The 21452-nt window shown below is 46.3% G+C and overlaps 1 protein-coding gene across 4 annotated transcripts in view; it reads right to left on the bottom strand.

The window, feature by feature from the left end:
• Positions 1–21452, bottom strand: part of COL26A1 (collagen type XXVI alpha 1 chain) — a 132969-nt gene that overhangs the window by 6026 nt on the left and 105491 nt on the right. For 3 of the 4 annotated variants that reach the window (XM_061605419.1, XM_061605417.1, XM_061605418.1), the window contains exons 6-12: positions 20670–20759; positions 19586–19738; positions 13143–13235; positions 6575–6636; positions 5784–5846; positions 2841–2885; positions 1715–1799 (exon numbers count right to left, since the gene is read on the bottom strand). In XM_061605419.1, the coding sequence (XP_061461403.1) occupies positions 1715–1799; positions 2841–2885; positions 5784–5846; positions 6575–6636; positions 13143–13235; positions 19586–19738; positions 20670–20759 (591 nt within the window). The remainder of the gene's footprint in view (positions 1–1714; positions 1800–2840; positions 2886–5783; positions 5847–6574; positions 6637–13142; positions 13236–19585; positions 19739–20669; positions 20760–21452) is intronic. The other variant, XM_061605420.1, reaches the window with a different exon arrangement.

The raw sequence follows: 21452 nt of genomic DNA, 5'->3' as shown, positions 1-21452 counted from the left end.
AGCAGGGTGAGCCTTTCAGTCTTGCACAAGAAGACGCAATCCAAGTGGTTACGCTAGATAATAAGAAGGAATCCAATCACAGAGTTGGAAACGACCTTGGAGGTCATCTATTGGACACCCTGCTCCCCTGCTCACTGCTGGATCTACAATGAAGGAAAACGATTTGTGCTTGCCAAAGAAATGCTTTCTAGAACAACGGCAAACTCCAACCCAAAGCTGCTGGGTAAATTCTGTTAAACCTACCCTGTCTGCTTATGGGATCAACACGGACGTTTTACCTACCTTCTCTTCTGCTAGAGTTACACAGCTGTTCAAAGACAGAACCCATCTTTATCCTAAACAGTGGGACCTCTGTTCAGTTACCCAAATGTCATATTCTATTTGGTACCCACTATATAAAACAAGGGTCGGCATGGAGCAATACGTCACATTTCTGACTGCGGCACCCCTGAGAAAATCTTTCACAGCTTTATGGCTCCAGACTATGCCCTCTGCTTTTCTGGATGGGAGGTTTTCTAACATTCCAATCCAACAAAAAGTTTGTATCTGTCAATTTGGTGAAGTTGAAGACATTATACATTATTTACTAAGCTGCCCCAAGGTTAAAATTTCCCCAAGGTTAAAATTTCCCACGTCCCTAAGGTTAAAATTTATTTCCTACATCCTTCGCTCCTTGCCAAACAGACCTCCTCTGGAACAGATATGAGTTCTGCTAGCAGGCAATGATATATTTGTAACTACTCAGGTGGTAAAATTTGCTCTAGCTGTGGGAAAAGTAAGAGTTAGATCCTAAAAACACCTTGTGGGGTGAGTGGGATGTGCCCCAGAGCTATTACGACTGTAATATTTATACACTAAGACTTGGGGTGGGTGAGGGTATCTTTCACTCGGGAGAGGAAATTTTATTCGAAACATATTGTTGTTCTTTTACTGTATGTTGGTGAACTGTGTTTTGTTGAAATATGACTTGTATTTTAATATGTATTTTGTAATTTTCATTTTACATGTTTAATTGTGGTAACATATGGCTCTGAGCAATAAAGATTCATGTCATAAAGATTTATTTCATTGCATTTCAATGCAGGAGGCAGCAAAACTGTGCCTGACAGATGTCCATCAAATCTCTGCTTAAATATCACCAGCTACGGGGGAGCCCAGCACCTCCCAAGGTGGTCCGTACCACTGCTTTCGGAAGTTTCTCACCACGCTTAGCCAAAATCTGCTTCCTTGTCACAAACTGGTTTTAGTCCTGCTCTCTGGAGCAACGGAAATCCTGAAATTCCCCTCATCTAGAATAGTGGAAGGAGTTGTCTGAATGAAACAGCTTCCATTGTACCTGGCCACTGGGCCTGTTGCCTCAGACTGATGGGTATTATGGTCTGGCAGCATCTAGAGGGCCACAGATTCCCCATCCCCGCCACAGAGATGACTGCACGTTTTATTCACTATTCCTGAAGATGTGCCTTGAAACCTCTTGTGAAACAGCAGGAAGGTCTTGTCACTAAGAACTGGCACCTAAGCTCGCTTATTTCCTTCTCCCTCCTAATCAATTTTCAATCTGCGCCATTTCTTTTTACATTGTAGGCCCGAGGGCATGCCTGTCTTGTAAGCTGCTCTTGGAGCCTTTTTTGGCTGAAGAGCTGCAGAAAAATTATTTAACACATAAGCCTGCCTCTCCACTCTCCATAAAGGCAAAGCTTAGCCCAGCACTCACCGTGGATTCCGATCATGTGTTCTAAAATTAACACTCTCTCGGCTAAAATCTTCAGGGCCTCTCGAAGTTGCTGGACACCTTCACCCTACGAAGGAGAGAAAGTCTGGATTTGGGGAGGCAAGATGTTTGTACATGCACTCCAACCACACCCATTATTTAAGCAAATTATAGCCACCATCACCCATCCTGCCTATGGCTCCTTCTACGCACTAAAATAGTCGTGGCTGGGCTGTACGACTGCAGACTGAGCAAGGGGTTGGATTCAATGGCCTTATAGGCCCCTTCCAAACTGTACTATTCTATGATCCTGTGACAGGGGATGGGGACAGAATGCTTCTCCACCCTGCTGAGAAAACTAGAGGGAAGGTAAGACTAACTTCATCACTGGTCTTCTAAGATTCCTTTGTTCCTAGACTGCCTTTATTAGCAACCGACAGCCTTGTACCCAATGTTGCTTGGGACATACTAAGAAGCCTAACAATCCATGCAGTTGTCAAGGTTCAGTCTGCCATCTTGATTCAAAATGGTGTGCGACTGTATCAAAATACAGATGAAAAACTGCTCCTTGAGCGCAGGAACCATCACACAAAATTTGGTCAAAACGGACGCAGTTTTGAAAGGTTTGGTCTGCCATCTTGATCCAAAAGGGTGTCCAACAGTGTCCAAACGAAAACACACCCCTTAACCTCCGGAACCATCGTGCAAAATTTGGTTATGATAAGAGGGGATCAAAGGCATAGAGAACAAACAACTTCCCCCCCCCCACACACAAAAATGCTGTCAATATCTGTACGCTTCAGTACTTCTTTACAATTCTGGTTTCTTATATTTTCTCCCATTCAAATGCGTCTCAGCTGGGATCTCTTTTAGCTGAAGGCCACCTCGTGAGGGCTATGAGTACCCAATAAAGTGCTGCAAGCCAATTCTTATGACCTTGAGCAGCAGTTGCCACCCTGGTGCCCTCCAGATGTTTTGGGCTTATAGCTCCTAGCTCTCTGGGGCTGGTGGGAGCTTTAGTCCAAAACAATTGAAGAGCACCAGGTTGGCAATGGCTGCTCTTAAATATCCATTGGAAAGGGAAGGGGGAGAGAGTGTGGAAGCAATGAAGAACTGGTTGTATTCTTACATCTGCACCTTTGTCTCCTTCGTCACCTTTCTTACCAGGTTCCCCCTAAAAAAAAAAAAGGCAACATTTTGGTGGGGAAACCTCAAATTTTTGTCTGCCCAAATTTAGTTCTAACTCACTTCTCACTGGAAATAACGGGGAATTAACATAATTTTATAGATCTCAGTAGTTAGCTATGGGCACTTCCAGATCATCTATTTGTTGGGCAATCATCTTGATTTGTTTGCAGGGAGATTAGATGAGGGTTGTGGTACAACAATTGCAAACACTTTTGGATGCATCAGATTATTTTGACCCATTATAATCTGGTTTCAGGTCTGAGTATGGGATTGAATTAGCCTTGGTCACCCTGATGGATGGCCTTTATCAGAAGAAGGACAGGGTAAGTGTGACCCTGTTATTCTTATTTGATCTTGGCGGCTTTTGGTGCAATTGGCCATGGCATCCTTCTGAGCCGACTTAGTGGGATGGGTATCAGCGGCACTGTTTTGCAGTGGTTCCAATCCTATCTCTGGGGTCATTCTCAGAGAAAAGCATTAGGCAGTAGTGCTCTGAGGTGCTGCAGGGTACGATCTTCTCCTCAGCGTTGTGAAGCCATTGGGAGCAGTCATTAGGAGATTTGGGGTGACTGTGAATCCTGGTAAGATGGAGAGCCTGTAGGTGGCTAGTTCCTGAGTCCAGCTAATTAGTCAATTGCCTGCTTTGGATGGGGTTGCACTTCTGCTAAAAGAACAGGTTTGTAGTCTGAGGGTGCTCCTGGGTCCATCTCTTTCACTAGCACAGGCCCAAGTTCAAGGTTCTGGTTTTAGTGTATAAAGCCCTATACAGCTTGGGACTAGGATACCTGAAAGATTGTCTTACCCCTTATATACCGTCGATCACTGCGCTCTGCAGGCAAGACTCCCCTCTTATCAGGAGGTTCGTTCCGCACAACATAGGAAGTGGACCTTTAGTGTAGTGGCATCAAACCTTTGGAATTCCCTCTCCTTAACTATTAGACAGGCACCATCTCTGTTAACCTTTTGGCACTTACTGAAGCCCTTCCTCTTTCAAAAAGCCTCTTTAGAGATCTTCTCCCAGTCTGTGTCTGTGCTGGAATTGCTTCTTAAGATGTCTTTAAAGTTGTTTTTTAAATATGTTTTTAAGATTTTTGTTTTGTTTTAATGTTTTTAAAGATGTTTTGTTTAAAGTGTTTTTAGTCTTTTTGTTTGCCTCTCTGGGCTCCTTATGGGAGGAAGGATAGGATATAATTCATTATTGTTGTTGTTGTTCCTAGGTGACTTCAGTGGCTAGGAGTGCATTTTATCAGCTCTGGCTGGTAAGATAGCTATAGCCAATTGTGGACTGGGATAGCCTGACCATTGTCATCCATGCACTGGTAACATCCAGCCTGGATTACTGTAATGCATTTTATGTGGGGCTTCCCTTGAGGTTGGTCCAGAAGATGCAGCTGGTGCAAAAAGTGGTGACTTGACTGCTCACTGGGGCAGGATATTGCCAACATCGTACCCTGCTGCTGAAAAAATTGCACTGGCTACCCATTAGCTACCTGGCTATGTTCAAGATGCTAACTTCAGTGCATAAAGCCCTATACTGCTTGGGACCAGAATACCTGAAAGATCATCTCACCCCTTATATACCCAGTTGATCACTGTGCTCTGCAGGTGAGGGCCTCCTGCAGATGTCATCTCTTCAGGGGGTCCATTCCTCACAATGTAGGATTGTGGTGCCTACCCTTTGGAATTCCATCCACTTAAATGTTAAGGCACCAGCTCTGTTGTCTTTTCCCCAGAGCACAGTCACAGCCCTGCATCCAAACCTCGCTCTGCCCTGCCCTGACACCAGCCAGCCTTGAACCCGGCCTTGCCTTGCGTCCAGCCTAAACCTCCACTTGTCCTACACCTCGGCTGAGCCTTGCCGCACCACAGAGCAGGACCCCTCCTTTCCTAGTCTTCACTTTGCCCCACGTCTGCACGGAAACCGTGTCAGAATTTTCATGTACATTTCTTCTCACAACCCCATTCTTGTATGCACCATTTTCCTTACTGCGTGCATTTTTTTGCAAGCACATTGTATACACAGTAATATAGTGTGTGATGGCACATTCTTTTCACTAACACACACATTGGCGTGGGGGCATTTTTACCTGTGTGGTTGAGGAACTGCAGTGAAAAATTCAGAAAAGTGTGCATTGCAGAGGACAGCTACACTCCAGCGCCTACATTCGGCCCAAGAAGCATGAATTAGGCATTACAATGCAAACCAAAGGCATGGTGTCCCCTGTTTCCTACTTCTGGGTCGCTGAAGGACAGCCCCCAGGGTTTCTTAGACTCCACCCCAAGGATTGTAACACTGATCAGCCAGTCCCATACAATCCCCTTCTTTTAGATGAGGTGTGCCATCAGGGGATAGCTAGGACAGCTTGGAAAAGTTAATTTTTGAACTACAATTCCCACCAGCCCCAGCCAGCATGGCCACTGGATTGGGCTGATGGGAGTTGTAGTTCAAAAAAGTAACTTTTCCAAGCTCTAATAGCTAGCTATGCCACTCAACTGTCCCTTGGATGATACGACGTTCTGGATCAAGCTGGTGCCGTGACTCCTTCTGAATATGCTGACTCAGACCGGGAATGGCAGGCACCAGAGGAAGAGGACAGTGAATAGAAGGGAGAAGGGGATGACGGAACACAGCGGAGCCTGGTTGATAGAGCAGCCCCCTGCCTCTGCCGACGTCTGGCTCTGCCGTCGAAGCAGGAGTCCCAGAGGCTTCCTCTCCTCCACCTGTTGCTCTTCTGCTTTTAAGACGTTTTAAAGATGTTTTTAGCTTTTCATTGCTTGTTTGCCACCCAAGGAGTTGGAAGGAACGGCGGGATATAAATGTAATAAATCAAATAATGATAAGTTTAAAAAAAGACAAACCTTGACCCTGAAGGGTTTAACTCACCCTTTCTCCTTGGTTCCCTTTGGAGCCTTTTGATCCCGGCTGTCCAGGAGAACCAGGAATGCCCTGGGGAGAATAAACAGAAGGGGGAGAAATTGACTATAAGAAAGTTACATCCCCATATAATATTTTGCACATAGAACATGACCTTAAGTTGGGATGGGGGCATAACTTTACAAAAGGCGGGGCTCTGTTGGAAGGTTTGAAAATTGTAACAGACCAGTTAATTCTGCACTCTGCTGCAATAGATAGATAGATGGATAGATAGATAGATTAGATAGATTAGATAGATGGATGGATGGATGGATGGATGGATGGATGGATGGATGGATGGATGGATGGGTATAAAGAGGTAGAGAGAGAGAGAGAGAGAGAGAGACAGACAGACAGACAGACAGACAGACAGACAGACGGACGTATGGACGTATGGACGGACGTATGGACGGACAGTTTTGAAAGCAACAGACAGAACTTCACTCAAGCTTGCTCTGGATCCCTATAAGAATTCCGTTAATCACCTAATATATATATAATGTGTGTGTGTGTGAAAACTCTTAACACGTCTGAAGTCACATATGGCATCAGGTGTGGGGCAGGTGGGCATGGTTTAGGGGAAATGGCCTCATCCACGGGGTTTGGCCCATGGGATGGAGCTCCCAACTGTGAGAGATGGCAGAGCCTTGGGCCATTCAAAACGGGGCAGGCAGAGGCAGCAAAAATAAGGGAGTGAGAACATTGCCAGCCATTTTCATCTGTGAGATAGCTGGAGGATAGCAGATAGCTGCTTTGCGTACCTGTAGCCCAGGTGCTCCAATAGGTCCCGGTGCCCCTTTGGGGCCTGAAGATCCAGGTGGGCCTAGTTGGGAAATATAGATATATCTATATCATCAACTGAGAACATTAGAAAAAGGGGTGGATTACACACAGGGAAAGAGACAGGCAGATAGTTGTCCATAGGATGCAATGATCTATACTGGGGTGGGGAACCTTTTTCAGTCTGAGGGCCGCATTCCCTTCTAGGCAGCCACCCAGGGGCCACATGCCAGTAGTGGGCAGGGCCAGGGGCAACAGCGAACAGAGCAACAAATGTAATTGTAACTTTGTACAGGAGGCTCATTTCTATGTACGCTCACAAGCCCTCCTCCCCATCCAAGGAAGCAAGAGGCGTGACCAGAAAGGGCAACTCCCAGCCAGGCAAATGCACTCAACAGGTGTGTCCAGCAGGGCCAGGAGGGAGGGCGGTTGGAGAGAGGGTGTGGCTGGAGAGAGTCTCAAGGGCCAACCAGAGAGGCCAGGAGGACTGCATTCACCCACCCCAGGCCTGAGCATCCCCAAGCCAATCTATATTGTAATTCAATATAGGGTCAAGATTAGGGATGGAAGGATCTGTCAATTTTGGTCCTCTGCGCTTCTCATTTTCCCAGCCTTACATTCCGTTCTCCACATTTCTGCATTCTTTATCTTTTTAAATCCTGATGGAAATTTTTCAGCACCTGACTGCAAATTTCTCCCAACAAACCCATTTTTGTACGCAGTTTTGACTGGGGTGCACCTTCTCGCAAGCCATTTCTCCCAATGTGATGCATTTTTGTATGTTATTTTCATGAATGTTTGCACTTCATGAACATTTCCCCTGAATATAGGCATTTTTAAAAACATTGTTTGGTTGGAGAACTGCACTGCAAAATTGGTACAAGTGCAAATTTCGAAGGATGGCTGCGTTGAGGTTCTATTGTTTCGGGAAGTGCAGATTTGATAGCTTCGGCTTTAAAGAATAACTGGATCAAATTTCTTCCCCCAGCCCAAGTCAAGATGTATGGGAATGGCTGCTAGGATAGTCGGTAGGGTGTCCATGTGTCCTATATACAGAGGATAGTCCTCTGTTCGTAGGTGTCCTCGGTCCAGTGGACGCTGTGGGCTCCAACACCAGTGGGGCAGTGAATCCTCTCCAGGTTTTAGTCCAAACTTTCAATGAGCTGTCCAAGGTGTTGAAATCTAGCTTTAATTGTTTCAGATGAAACCCCCCCCCCAAAGCATCAGACGCCCACCAGGGCAATTGAACCAGCGTCAATAATTGTTTCATAAGTTTTGAAATATATGAAAGCACTTTGGACAGTTCCTTGGAAGTTCAGACTAAAATCCGGAGTGGATTCGCTGTCCCACTGACACCACAGCCACCAACCCCCACTGGCTCTGTCTGAAGGGCTGTTGGTTCCAAAAAACCAAGCAGGGGGCCTCGAAGTTGCACATCAACTGGTAATACCTGGAGAGCAGGCTGAACAGGCATGCAGGTTACCTGCTCACAGCCAGACCCAGAGAGCAGCACAAAGAGCCACTTTGTTTTCGCTTTTGACTTCCTCCAGCTTCTGAATGCAGACGTTGGCAGCTCTAGACTAGATATTTGCAGCGTCTCTTTTCTGACAAAGTGCTTAATTTTTTTAAAAAATGGTTTCCTGGCATGGAACATCTTGGTACTTGGCAGAATGAGAACACTCATTCGAGCAGATCCACTTGTTATGCCACCTCCTAATGGCTTTATCCCACTTGAGGAGCAGTGGGGGGGGATATACTTTCTTCCAGATGCCGACTATTAATTTTCCTTGCAGTTCTTTGGAGAGAGGGGGGCAGATGTCAGCTCCTTCCAAATGTAGCTTTAATTGTTTCAGATGAAACTCCCCCCCTCAAGCATCAGATGCCAACCAGGACAATTGACTCAGCTTCGATAACTAATGCAGCCTTCATATATCAAAGTGGGGGTGAAAAGACCTGAAGGCTACATGGAGGAATGTGGTCATAAGAGGAAGAGGACCTCTTGCGTTCTTGATGGGCGGTCATTTCTGAGCTCCTCTCATGCCAAACCAGTTAAGACATTTTTTTTGGGGGGGGGGGAAATCAACATCAAAAATGGGAAGTGTATATTCAAGTCTAAGGGAACAGAATCTAGTTTGGACTTCCAGGCTGAGAGAAATGCCACTGCCCCCCCCAATTCAATTCATTGGTGGTGTCTAGTTCTGTCCTCAGCCTAATTTCAGCAGCAAATGATCAGTCCAGATGTCTGGCAAGGGTAAAATGTTTCTCTCACAGCAGCCTGTTGGGCAGGAGCCGGGGGGGTGGGAAGAAGGGGGTGACAGAGAGAGGGGAAAGAAGTTTTTGTTCCAAAAACACCCAAAATGAAGAAAAGGGACCACTCCTTCTTCAACCAGAACTATCACCAGAAGCTAAAATGATGAAACTGAGGTTATCCTACTTTGGACACATCATGAGAAGACATGATTCATTAGAAAAGACAATAATGCTTGGAAAAACAGAAGGGAGTAGAAAAAGGGGAAGGCCAAACAAGAGATGGACTGATTCCATCAGGGAAGCCACCGACCTGAACTTACAAGATCTGGACAGGGTGGTTTATAACAGATGCTATTGGAGGTCACTGATTCATAGGGTCGCCGTAAGTCATAATCTACTTGGAGGCACATAACAACACCTTCTCTAGCAGCTATGTTCTTGGACATGCCCTCAAACACTGCCCATTCAGATGGTTCAGTGAGTTGTAGGACCAACACCAGGTATGAAGGATGCAGCTATGGGGATCTTCAAGAACATGGCTGCTATAGAAGGAGCGGTCTCGATTCCATCTAACAACATAGGTAAGAGACCGATTAATGGTTTTGTGCCAACCTCGTTGGCTTCGACCAATAATGAACGTGCCAGTTGGGGTGATGCTGTGGCAGCACTCGATTTGAAAGGGCACAGGCACACCGCAGCCTCGAACCTATTTTGGCCAATGTAGCAAAAACAGAGGAATCATTTGGGAATGTGCCTGGCCCCAGGAGCCAATGCCACCATACACAGCATAGTGACAAGTTTTTTGAAAGGCCGAGTGTTGACGTTGGTTGTGCATATAGCCTTGGCAGTTCTGCACCCGAGTGGAATAATTTGAGATTGTGTTAGCCCGGGGACATAAGAACATAAGAACATAAGAAGAGCCTGCTGGATCAGGCCAGTGGCCCATCTAGTCCAGCATCCTGTTCTCACAGTGGCCAACCAGGTGCCTGGGGGAAGCCCGCAAGCAGGACCCGAGTGCAAGAACACTCTCCCCTCCTGAGGCTTCCGGCAACTGGTTTTCAGAAGCATGCTGCCTCTGACTAGGGTGGCAGAGCACAGCCATCACGGCTAGTAGCCATTGATAGCCCTGTCCTCCATGAATTTGTCTAATCTTCTTTTAAAGCCATCCAAGCTGGTGGCCATTACTGCATCTTGTGGGAGCAAATTCCATAGTTTAACTATGCGCTGAGTAAAGAAGTACTTCCTTTTGTCTGTCCTGAATCTTCCAACATTCAGCTTCTTTGAATGTCCACGAGTTCTAGTATTATGAGAGAGGGAGAAGAACTTTTGTCTATCCACTTTCTCAAGGCCATGCATAATTTTATACACTTCTATCATGTCTCCTCTGACCCGCCTTTTCTCTAAACTAAAAAGCCCCAATGCTGCAACCTTTCCTCGTAAGGGAGTCGCTCCATCCCCTTGATCATTCTGGTTGCCCTCTTCTGAACCTTTTCCAACTCTAGAATATCCTTTCTGAGATGAGGCGACCAGAACTGTACACAGTATTCCAAATGCGGCCGCACCATAGATTTATACAACGGTATTATAATATCGGCTGTTTTATTTTCAATACCTTTCCTAATTATCGCTAGCATGGAATTTGCCTTTTTCACAGCTGCCTCACACTGGGTCGACATTTTCATCGTGCTGTCCACTACAACCCCGAGGTCTCTCTCCTGGTCGGTCACCGCCAGTTCAGACCCCATGAGCGTATATGTGAAATTCAGATTTTTTGCTCCAATATGCATCATTTTACACTTGTTTATATTGAATTGCATTTGCCATTTTTCTGCCCATTCACTCAGTTTGGAGAGGTCTTTTTGGAGGTCTTCGCAATCCCTTTTTGTTTTAACAACCCTGAACAATTTAGTGTCGTCAGCAAACTTGGCCACTTCACTGCTCACTCCTAATTCTAGGTCATTAATGAACAAGTTGAAAAGTACAGGTCCCTTGAGGGACTCCACTTTCTACAGCCCTCCATTGGGAGAACTGTCCATTTATTCCTACTCTCTGCTTTCTGCTTCTTAACCAATTCCTTATCCACAAGAGGACCTCTCCTCTTATTCCATGACTGCTAAGCTTCCTCAGAAGCCTTTGGTGAGGTACCTTGTCAAACGCTTTTTGAAAGTCTAAGTACACTATGTCCACTGGATCACCTCTATCTATATGCTTGTTGACACTCTCAAAGAATTCTAATAGGTTACTGAGACAGGACTTTCCCTTGCAGAAGAAGGAACTGCTGAAGAAGTGGAAAGACCCAATCCTGTGGAGGAGGTAGAAGGAGAGCCCAGTCCCTATAGGTACGGGCTAGGCAAAGTACACAAGAACCCTCAGCCCAGTGCAGACCCAAGAAAGAGGTCATTCCGGCCATTTCAGGCTGCTCTAAAAGGGCAAGTGGGGCAGTGCCCCACCAAGCTCAGCCTGCCCTCGGGCAGGACCAACTCACCGGTCTTCATCCTTAAAAGCAGTCCAGAGGGTAGAGGAAGTGCTTATCAACTTCCTCCTCCGCCTCAGGCTGCATTCACACTGTGCATTTATTCCACTATTATTCCACTTTAAACAGTCATGGCTTCCCTCAAAGAATCCTGGGAAGTGTCGTTTGTGAAGGGTGCTGAGAGTTGTCAGGAGACTCCTAATCTCCTCACAGAGCTACAATTCCCAGAGTCCCCTGGGAAGAGGGATTGACTGTTAAACCACTCAGGGAATTGTAGCTCTCGGAGGAAAATAGGAGCCTCCTAACAACTCTCAGCCCTCTTCACAAACCACACTTCCCAGGATTCTTTGGGGGAAGCCATGAGTATTTAAAGTGGAATGATAGTGGAATAAATGTTTTGTGTGAATGTGTCGCCTCAGCAGGAAGGAGGAAGCCAAAACTAGAATGAATTGGCTCTGGCTGCATCTACTGTTGGCTGGTCTGCCTTCTTCCTTCGTTGGCTTCAGACTCAAAGCTTTTTTTTTAAAGTAAGTCTCTAGTCCTCCTAGCAAGTAAGTCATGAAGCAAAATGTGCAGGTCCCCTTCGAAGCCATTTCAGTGAAATGAGCCAGCCTGGCTGCTTCCATCTGTCAGTGGATTCATTTTATTTTTATTTATTTATTATTTGATTAATCTCCCGCCCTTCCTCCCAGCAGGAGCCCAGGGCCCATTTAGCCAGGGATGTAGTCATCCAGAGTCTCACCGGGTCATAGTCCCCTGACTTTTTGGGGAGCCAGGTCCCATCAGGGTCCCTATGTCTCAAGCATCCTATGAGCCAATCAGCATGAAAGGGGAGAGTGTTAGCCACCGAAAAGAGTCTTCTAAAGCAGTATTCCAGCCTGGCCAGATTACTCTATATTCTTAGAAGGTTGCACAATCTTCGAAAGGGGTGTGGCTGTGAGGGACCATGGCTGTGACTATTGTGAAGGGACCCTGCACTTCTGAATTTGCCACCACGCTACTGGATTTAGCCAATGAGTGAAGTCAGAGCTGTGATTGATAAGTGACTTGTTTGGACACCAGACAAGAGGAATCCCTGAGGTCCTAAAGAGCTGCTGTTTTGCCCTTCCTTTTAGTGCAGTTTTCCTGTTTCTGTCTTATTTCCGAGTACAGTCGGGCCCCGCTTTACAGCTCTTCGCTTTACGGCACTTCGCTAATGCGTCAGTCTCAATTAGACACAATTAGACTAAAGCCCCACTCATACGGCACTTGTTCCGCTTTTACGGCGGTTTTCGGGCATCGTGCGCCATTCTATTCAATGGGTTCCGCTTTCTGGCAGTTTTCGCTTTTCGGCGGGGGTCCGGAACGTAACCCGCCATATGAGTGGGGCCCTACTGTAGTTCCAGGACTCTCAGTAGTTTGCCAAGCAACCAGGACGCATCTTTCGTGTTCTGGGCTCATATCATGTTACTGTATGCGATGTTCCCCATAACAGCCATATTGTGTTAAACCATGCCCCTCCATGGCAGCCATTTTGTAACTGTTGCCCTCAACACTCTCTCAGAATTCAAAATGGGCTCCCTGGTCCAAAAAGGTTGGCAACCCCTGACCAACACGATCCCCTCCATGCTGCCCAATGTGAAAGTTTCGCCTGCTGCAACAGGGACTGAAGAGCCAAGCTATTCTACTCGGTCACTGTGCACAGGATCAATTGCTTCTCCAAGCAGATGTTGGCCAGTTAGTAGACTCCCATGCTTCTCCAAGCAGGCTGGATTCCTCTGCTTACACAACCACGTTTTCCCTATTGCTTTACCTCCCACTCTGCCTTATGCCAACAGTTTGATTACCTGGTGGCCCAATGGGCCCAGGTGCACCACGAGGTCCAGGCAAACCGGCCAGGATACTATCAATCACCGTAGATGCCAGCTGCGGCTCTCCATCTGCATCAGAGAGAAATAAGGAGAGGAAGTCAGTGTAACGGAGGAGCCCTGAAATCTGACCAACAGTTCCCATCATTTCGTGCCTTGTGGCGATTTTGTTAGCTGTCTGGGACATGCCAGTGATCAAGTGGAACTTAATCTAATTGCAAGGTCTAATTCATAGGGTTGCCATAAGTCGTAATTGACTTGAAGGCACATAACAACAGCAACAAATGAGTGCATTTCCCTTGTGCCATTCATTTATCGTTCTAATAATTCTCTCTGCCCTATTCCTGCTATTCCTCAAATCTTTCTGAAGTGGAGGAACAATGTCCCACTCCAACGATGATAGCTCTCCTGCTATCATGGAGAACGATGGTCTCAGGGAAGGAGAGCATCCAGCTGAGGAAGAGGGAAACGATCCCTTAGAAGGGACCCATTCCTTGGGGGATGAGCAGCTATCCTCTCGTGCCGAGGATATATCTCCAGGGGGTGGAGGGATCCTTGTAGTGGGTGATTCGATCATTAGGAACATAGACAGTGGGGTGTGTGATGGGCATGTAGACCGCAAGGTGTTTTGCCTGCCTGGTGCGAAGGTTGTGGATATCGCCCGTTGTTTAGATAGTTTGGTAGACAGTGCTGGGGAGGAGTCAGTGGTCGTGGTGCACGTTGGCACCAACGACATGGGGAAATGCAGCCATGAGGTCCTGGAAGCAAAATTTAGGTTGCTAGGTAGGATGCTGAAAGCCAGGACCTCCAAGGTGGCTTTCTCTGAAATGCTACCGGTTCCACGCGCAGGACCAGCCAGACAGGCCCAGCTTTGCAGTCTCAATGCGTGGATGAGACGATGGTGTCGGGTGGAAGGGTTTGGATTTGTTAGGCACTGGGGAACATTTTGGGACAAGCCGGGCCTGTACAAAAGGGAGGGGCTCCACTTGAACCAGAATGGAACCAGACTGCTGGCACTTAAAATTAACAAGGTAACAGAACAGCTTTTAAACTGACTGAGGGGGGAAACCCGACAGGAGCTGAGGAAGGTCCGGTTCGGAATAAACCTCCCCCCTGGGATAAAAACCAAAGAAATGATGAAATTTTAAAAGGGGTAGGCCTAGAAGTAGGCATTGTGAGAGCAGGGGCACAGGATATAAATTCAGAAGAGCAAAATTACCACAGGCCAAACCACAAGTGCCAAAGACACTTGAAGAGAGACACTGCTTACAAGTGCCTGTACGCTAATGCTAGGAGCCTCCGAACCAAGATGGGAGAACTGGAGTGCTTGGTCTTGAAGGAGAGCATTGATATAGTGAGCATAACGGAGACCTGGTGGAATGGAGAAAACCAGTGGGATACGGTTATCCCTGGATATAAACTATATCGGAAGGACAGGGAAGGTCGTATTGGTGGCGGAGTCGCTCTATACGTGAAAGAAGGCATTGAATCCAGCAAGCTCGAAACCCCAAAAGAGGCAGACTCCTCCACAGAATCGTTGTGGGTGGTGATACCATGCCCCAGGAGGGACTTAATACTGGGAACGATCTATCGTCCCCCTGATCAAAATGCTCAGGGAGACCTTGAGATGAGATATGAAATTGAGGAAGCATCCAAACTAGGAAATGTGGTAGTAATGGGTGACTTCAACTACCCGGACATAGACTGGCCGCATATGTGTTCCAGTCATGACAAAGAAGCAAAGTTTCTAGATATTCTAAATGACTATTCCCTAGACCAGTTGGTCATGGAACCGACCAGAGGGACGGCAACCCTGGACTTAATCCTCAGTGGGGACCGGGACCTGGTGCGAGATGTAAGTGTTGTTGAACCGATTGGGAGCAGTGACCACAGTGCTATTAAATTAAACATACATGTCAATGGCCAATTGCCAAGAAAATCCAACACGGTCACATTTGACTTCAAAAGAGGAAACTTCACAAAAATGAGGGGATTGGTAAAAAGAAAGCTGAAAAACAAAGTCCAGAGGGTCACATCACTCGAAAATGCTTGGAAGTTGTTTAAAAACACTATATTAGAAGCTCAACTGGAGTGCATACCGCAGATCAGAAAAGGTACCGCCAGGGCCAAGAAGATGCCAGCATGGTTAATGAGCAAAGTCAAGGAAGCTCTTAGAGGCAAAAAGTCTTCCTTCAGAAAATGGAAGTCTTGTCCGAATGAAGAAAATAAAAAGGAACACAAACTCTGGCAAAAGAAATGCAAGAAGACAATAAGGGATGCTAAAAAAGAATTTGAGGAGCACATTGCTAAGAACATAAAAACCAACAACAAAAAATTCTATAAATACATTCAAAGCAGGAGACCATCTAGGGAGGCGATTGGACCCTTGGATGATAAGGGAGTCAAAGGTGTACTAAAGAACGATAAGGAGATTGCAGAGAAGCTAAATGAATTCTTTGCATCTGTCTTCACAGTGGAAGATATAGGGCAGATCCCTGAACCTGAACTAACATTTGCAGGAAGGCATTCTGAGGAACTGAGACAAATAGTGGTAACGAGAGAGGAAGTTCTAGGCTTAATGGACAATATAAAAACTGACAAATCACCGGGCCCGGATGGCATCCACCCGTGAATTCTCAAAGAACTCAAATGTGAAATTGCTGATCTGCTAACTAAAATATGTAACTTGTCCCTTGGGTCCTCCTCCGTGCCTGAGGACTGGAAAGTGGCAAATGTAACGCCAATCTTCAAAAAGGGATCCAGAGGGGATCCCGGAAATTGCAGGCCAGTTAGCTTAACTTCTGTCCCTGGAAAACTGGTAGAAAGTATGATTAAAGCTAGATTAACTAAGCACATAGAAGAACAAGCCTTGCTGAAGCAGAGCCAGCATGGCTTCTGGAAAGGAAAGTCCTGTCTCAGTAACCTATTAGAATTCTTTGAGAGTGTCAACAAGCATATAGATAGAGGTGATCCAGTGGACATAGTGTACTTAGACTTTCAAAAAGCGTTTGACAAGGTACCTCACCAAAGACTTCTGAGGAAGCTTAGCAGTCATGGAATAATAGGAGCGGTCCTCTTGTGGATAAGGAATTGGTTAAGAAGCAGAAAGCAGAGAGTAAGAATAAACGGACAGTTCTCCCAATGGAGGGCTGTAGAAAGTGGAGTCTCTCAAGGATCGGTATTGGGACCTGTACTTTTCAACTTGTTCATTAATGACCTAGAATTAGGAGTGAGCAGTGAAGTGGCCAAGTTTGCTGACGACACTAAATTGTTCAGGGTTGTTAAAACAAAAAGGGATTGCGAAGAGCTCCAAAAAGACCTCTCCAAACTGAGTGAATGGGCGGAAAAATGGCAAATGCAATTCAATATAAATAAGTGTAAAATTATGCATATTGGAGCAAAAAATCTTAATTTCACATATACGCTCATGGGGTCTGAACTGGCGGTGACCGACCAGGAGAGAGACCTCGGGGTTGTAGTGGACAGCACAATGAAAATGTCAACCCAGTGTGCGGCAGCTGTGAAAAAGGCAAATTCCATGCTAGGGATAATTAGGAAAGGTATTGAAAATAAAACAGCCGATATCATAATGCCGTTCTATAAATCTGTGTTGCGGCCGCATTTGGAATACTGTGTACGGTTCTGGTCGCCTCATCTCAGAAAGGATATTATAGAGTTGGAAAAGGTTCAGAAGAGGGCAACCAGAATGATCAAGGGGATGGAGCGACTCCCTTACGAGGAAAGGTTGCCGCATTTGGGGCTGTTTAGTTTAGAGAAAAGGCGGGTCAGAGGAGACATGATAGAAGTGTATAAAATTATGCATGGCATTGAGAAAGTGGATAGAGAAAAGTTCTTCTCCCTCTCTCATAATACTAGAACTCGTGGACATTCAAAGAAGCTGAATGTTGGAAGATTCAGGAGAGACAAAAGGAAGTACTTCTTTACTCAGCGCACAGTTAAACTATGGAATTTGCTCCCACAAAACACAGTGATGGCCACCAGCTTGGATGGCTTTAAAAGAAGATTAGACAAATTCATGGAGGACAAGGGCTATCAATGGCTACTAGCCATGATGGCTGTGCTCTGCCACCCTAGTCAGAGGCAGCATGCTTGCCGGAAGCCTCAGGAGGGGAGAGTGTTCTTGCATTCGGGTCCTGCTTGCGGGCTTCCCCCAGGCACCTGGTTGGCCACTGTGAGAACAGGATGCTGGACTAGATGGGCCACTGGCCTGATCCAGCAGGCTCTTCTTATGTTCTTATGTTCTTATGTTCATGCATTTGACCCCAGCATGTAGGCATTTGTGGCTGGAGAAGGGTGAATTTCAAAGGATGCCTGTGTTTTGGTGTCAGTTTCAGAAAGTGCAAGGTAGGGTAGCCTTTAAATGTGAACTGAATGGAATTTCTCCAATATCTTGGAGAATATATATTGCCACCTTGGGCTCCTGCTGGGAGGAAGGGTGAAATATAAATCAGACAAGAATAAATAAATAATATCTGCAGTTACGCCTGCCCTAGGGATAAAAAGAATCATAGGCAGTATGCTTCCGAATTGTTGGAAGCTGCAGGAGATGGAAACACAAGGGGGGAGAGTTGCTATTGTACTCAAGCCCTGCTTGTGGGCTTCCCAGAAGAGGCCCCTGGTTGGCCACTGTGAGATCAGGATGCTGGACTAGATGGGCCACTGGCCGGATCCGACGGGCTCTTCCTATGTTCTTATGAATTGTACCAATCTAGATTGCAGTACATGACTCTGGTCATTTTAGATTATTGACTTTATGGTCTGACAGCCCTACTCTACACCTAAGGCTAAATCCACAGATGACTGAAAAAACGTCTTGCAAATGCTGCTATCAGAATGTTGTTCAGATTAGGCGGAATGCTGGATATAAACTCCTTAGCAGGTCAGTTCTTCCACGTGGCTGTTTTTAGGAGTGCGTGGTGTCCATTCACTGGGCTCTGCTTCCCTCTACTGTTGGGAAAAAATGGAAATGGCCTGCCTTCAAGTCAATCCTGACTTCACCCACTCAATGGGTATATGCACTCTTGAAAATGAAATGGACTGCCTTCAAGTTGATCCCAACTTATGGCGACCTATGAATAGGGTTTCATGATAAGCGGTATTCAGAGAGGGTTTACCATTGCCTTTCTCTGAGGCTAGTCCTCCCCAGCTGGCCAGGGCCTGCTCAGCTTGCCACAGCTGCACAAGCCAGCCCCTTCCTTGTCCGCAGCTGCCAGCTGGGGGGCAACTGGGCTCCTTGGGACTATGCAGCTTGCCCACAGCTGCACAGGAGCAGGGCACGTCACCCCTGAGCCACTCACTGTGGGGGTGATCTTTAGCTGGCCCTTGACACCCAGGAGACAAGAGCGGGGATTTTAACTCACAGACTCTGGATTCCCAGCCAGGCTCTCCTCCCCACTGTGCTATACCAGCTTCTAACAGCTTGGAATTCCATGTCCTTGTTGTGCTTAAATATGCAAAGGAACGCTTTATTCCGCTATTATTCCACTTTAAATAGTTGTGGTTCTCCCACAGTATCCTGAAAAATGTAGTTTTGTGAAGGGTGCAGAGAGCTGTTAGGAGTGACACCTATTCCACTCGCAGAACTGTAATTCCCAGAGTTCTCTGAGAAGAGGGACTGACTGTTAAACCATGCGGGGAATTGTTAATCCGTGTTCAAGAAATCAGGCTCCCTTGGGCAGAAACTGACCAACCCCGAAATTGACAGATTCACCCATCCCGACTAATCAGTTGCTCTGTGTCAGCACTAGAAAGCTTTGCAGCCAGGATTCTTGATAGAGCGGATGTGACCCCCGGCGTCAGTCCTCCGAACCCTGCACAAACCACTCTGGAGAGTGCAGTGCCCCGTCAAGCCTCTGGACAGACTAGCCTGTCTCTATACGCCCTTCCAGTTTAAAGGTTTGAAAACCCTCCAATAAGGAAGCCACCGTGAAAGGCGGGTGGAAAGACAGCCATATCTCTCCCCCCTCCAACCCACTGGGGGAGTAAAGCTATTTTGAGTGATAAAACAATCCAAACGCCTGGCTCCTTCTTTATCCATCTTTAGACACCTCGACGTGTGCTGTTCTAGTGACTCTTTTATGTTATTTGATGGGTTTTTAAGTTTTTATTGGCTAGTTTGCATGACTTTGCCTTGCTTTTAATGCCTTGACGAGTTTTAGACTTCACTGATGGTGTATATTTTTATCTACGATTCGCTTTTTAAATCTGAGTACATTTTAAAATCGACTGCAAGTCACCTAGAGGCTGTTTGATATTGGGTGACTAACAAATGAGATGAAATCATCATCGTCGTCAGTGGTGGCTGCTGGCTGCATGTCAGTGGGGGAGTGGAATCCACTCCTGGTTTTAGTTCAAACTTTCAAGTCTCCCGTGGCCCCTCTTCAAAACATAAGGAGACCTACTTTCTTTCTCAGCGTTGGGCTGCAGTGAGTACAGAACTCCTTGTTGGAATGTTAACGGGAGTCCTGGAGATGCTGGTGGCCCTGGAGGTCCTGGAGGTCCAGGGATGCCAGTTTCACCTGGATATCCCCTGGGTCCTGGAGGTCCATGCAGCCCTGGAATTCAGCATAAAGAGCCATTAGAGATTTCACAAGGATGTGAGACAGGGGTGTATTTTATCACCCTATTTGTTTAATCTCTACGCAGAACATATCATACGGAAAGCAGGATTGGATCAAGATGAAGGAGGTGTGAACGTTGTAGGAAGAAATATCAATAATTTAAGATATGCAGACGATACCAGACTACGAGTGGAAACTAGTAATGACTTGAAACGAATGCTGGTGAAAGTTAAAGAGGAAAGCACAAAAGCAGGACTACAGCTGAACGTCAAAAAGACTAAAGTAATGACAACAGAAAATTTATGTAGCTTTAAAGTTGACAATGAGGACATTGAACTTGTCAAGGATTATCAATACCTCGACACAGTCATTAACCAAAATGGAGACAATAGTCAAGAAATCAGAAGAAGGCTAGGACTGGGGAGGGCAGCCATGAGAGAACTAGAAAAGGTCCTCAAATGCAAAGTCCAGCAACATCTGGAAAGTGGCAGGTTCCCCACCCCACTGTTTTTCTGGGCCCAAAATCACATGGTGTTATACCCAGAATCTAATCCAAACATATATATTTTTTAAACAACAAAAACATGCAATATGGGATGCACTGCTTGATTGCTTACAATATGTATGTTAGTACTGTTACCCTGGCCTCCTGTAGGTCTGTCAGCAACCTGTGGGGTTGTGGCTGAAGACCCTGTTCCAGACCCAGACCATTTCTGTCAGGGGTGGACAACCTGGGCCCTCCAATATTGCTGGACTTCTACTCCCATTAGCCTCATGCAGAATGGCCAATGGTCAGAGATAATGGGAGTTGTAGTTCACCAACATCTGGAGGGCCATAGGTCTCCCATCCCTGACATAATAAATATGTCAAGTAGCTGTCTGTTTTGATCCCTCATCACTTCAGCTACTTCTTCCTGAGACTCACCTGGTGGTCCAGATGGCCCCCTCTCACCAGTCTCACCCTTTTCACCTTTCGGGCCTTGCGGTCCTGATTTCCCAGCTGGTCCTCGTAACCCTGAAAATATTGAAGCACCAACATTTGGCACAAAGGGTGAGTTGATGTGCCAGTTGCAGAGAAAATGCACATGTGAAGTTAAGGGGAAAATAATAACATGGAAGACAGCACCTGGAACATAAGCAGAGTGCAATTTCCTCCCCTCTGCCAAGCAATCACAGCCAAGCAATGAGGTTGGCAATAAGAGTTTCCAGTACAAAGGTAGTAGTCTTTGTCAATCTTCAGCCCCGGTATAGTAGAAGGGGACCCATTGAGCCCAAAGGAAACTGCCAAGACCTGTCTTGGAGACTGAGAAGGGCATTGATAGAACTGAAGCTAAGTGGAAAAAGTTATGGTTCTCTAAACCACGGGTTCCCAAACTGTGAATCTGTGGACCACCAATGGTCCATGAACTTCGTTCAGGTGGTCCACGGCATGCCCACAATAAACATTCATACTGATTTTTAATTGTTTTTATTGCTTCTTTTATTGCTTATATTTTATTGTCCATACATATAATATTTTTCTTAGGCTTCTATCATGTTGTAATCGTGATGAGAGCCTTCTAAATGCTGCAGGGTCATGGCAGTGGCAGGGCGGCAGGTGGGGTCAGGGGGGTGGCAGCCTGGGTGAGCTGTGGAGGAACAAGCAAGGGGAAGCAAGGGCTCAAGGAGTTCAAGTGAGCTGATGATGGCCACTGGGCACCAATGCCTG

This window comes from Rhineura floridana, chromosome 21 (assembly GCF_030035675.1).
Source record: "Rhineura floridana isolate rRhiFlo1 chromosome 21, rRhiFlo1.hap2, whole genome shotgun sequence".
In the NCBI taxonomy this organism is placed as follows: Eukaryota; Metazoa; Chordata; class Lepidosauria; order Squamata; family Rhineuridae; genus Rhineura; species Rhineura floridana.
Note: the sequence above shows the minus strand (reverse complement) of the source record. Positions and strands in the feature narration are given on the sequence as shown.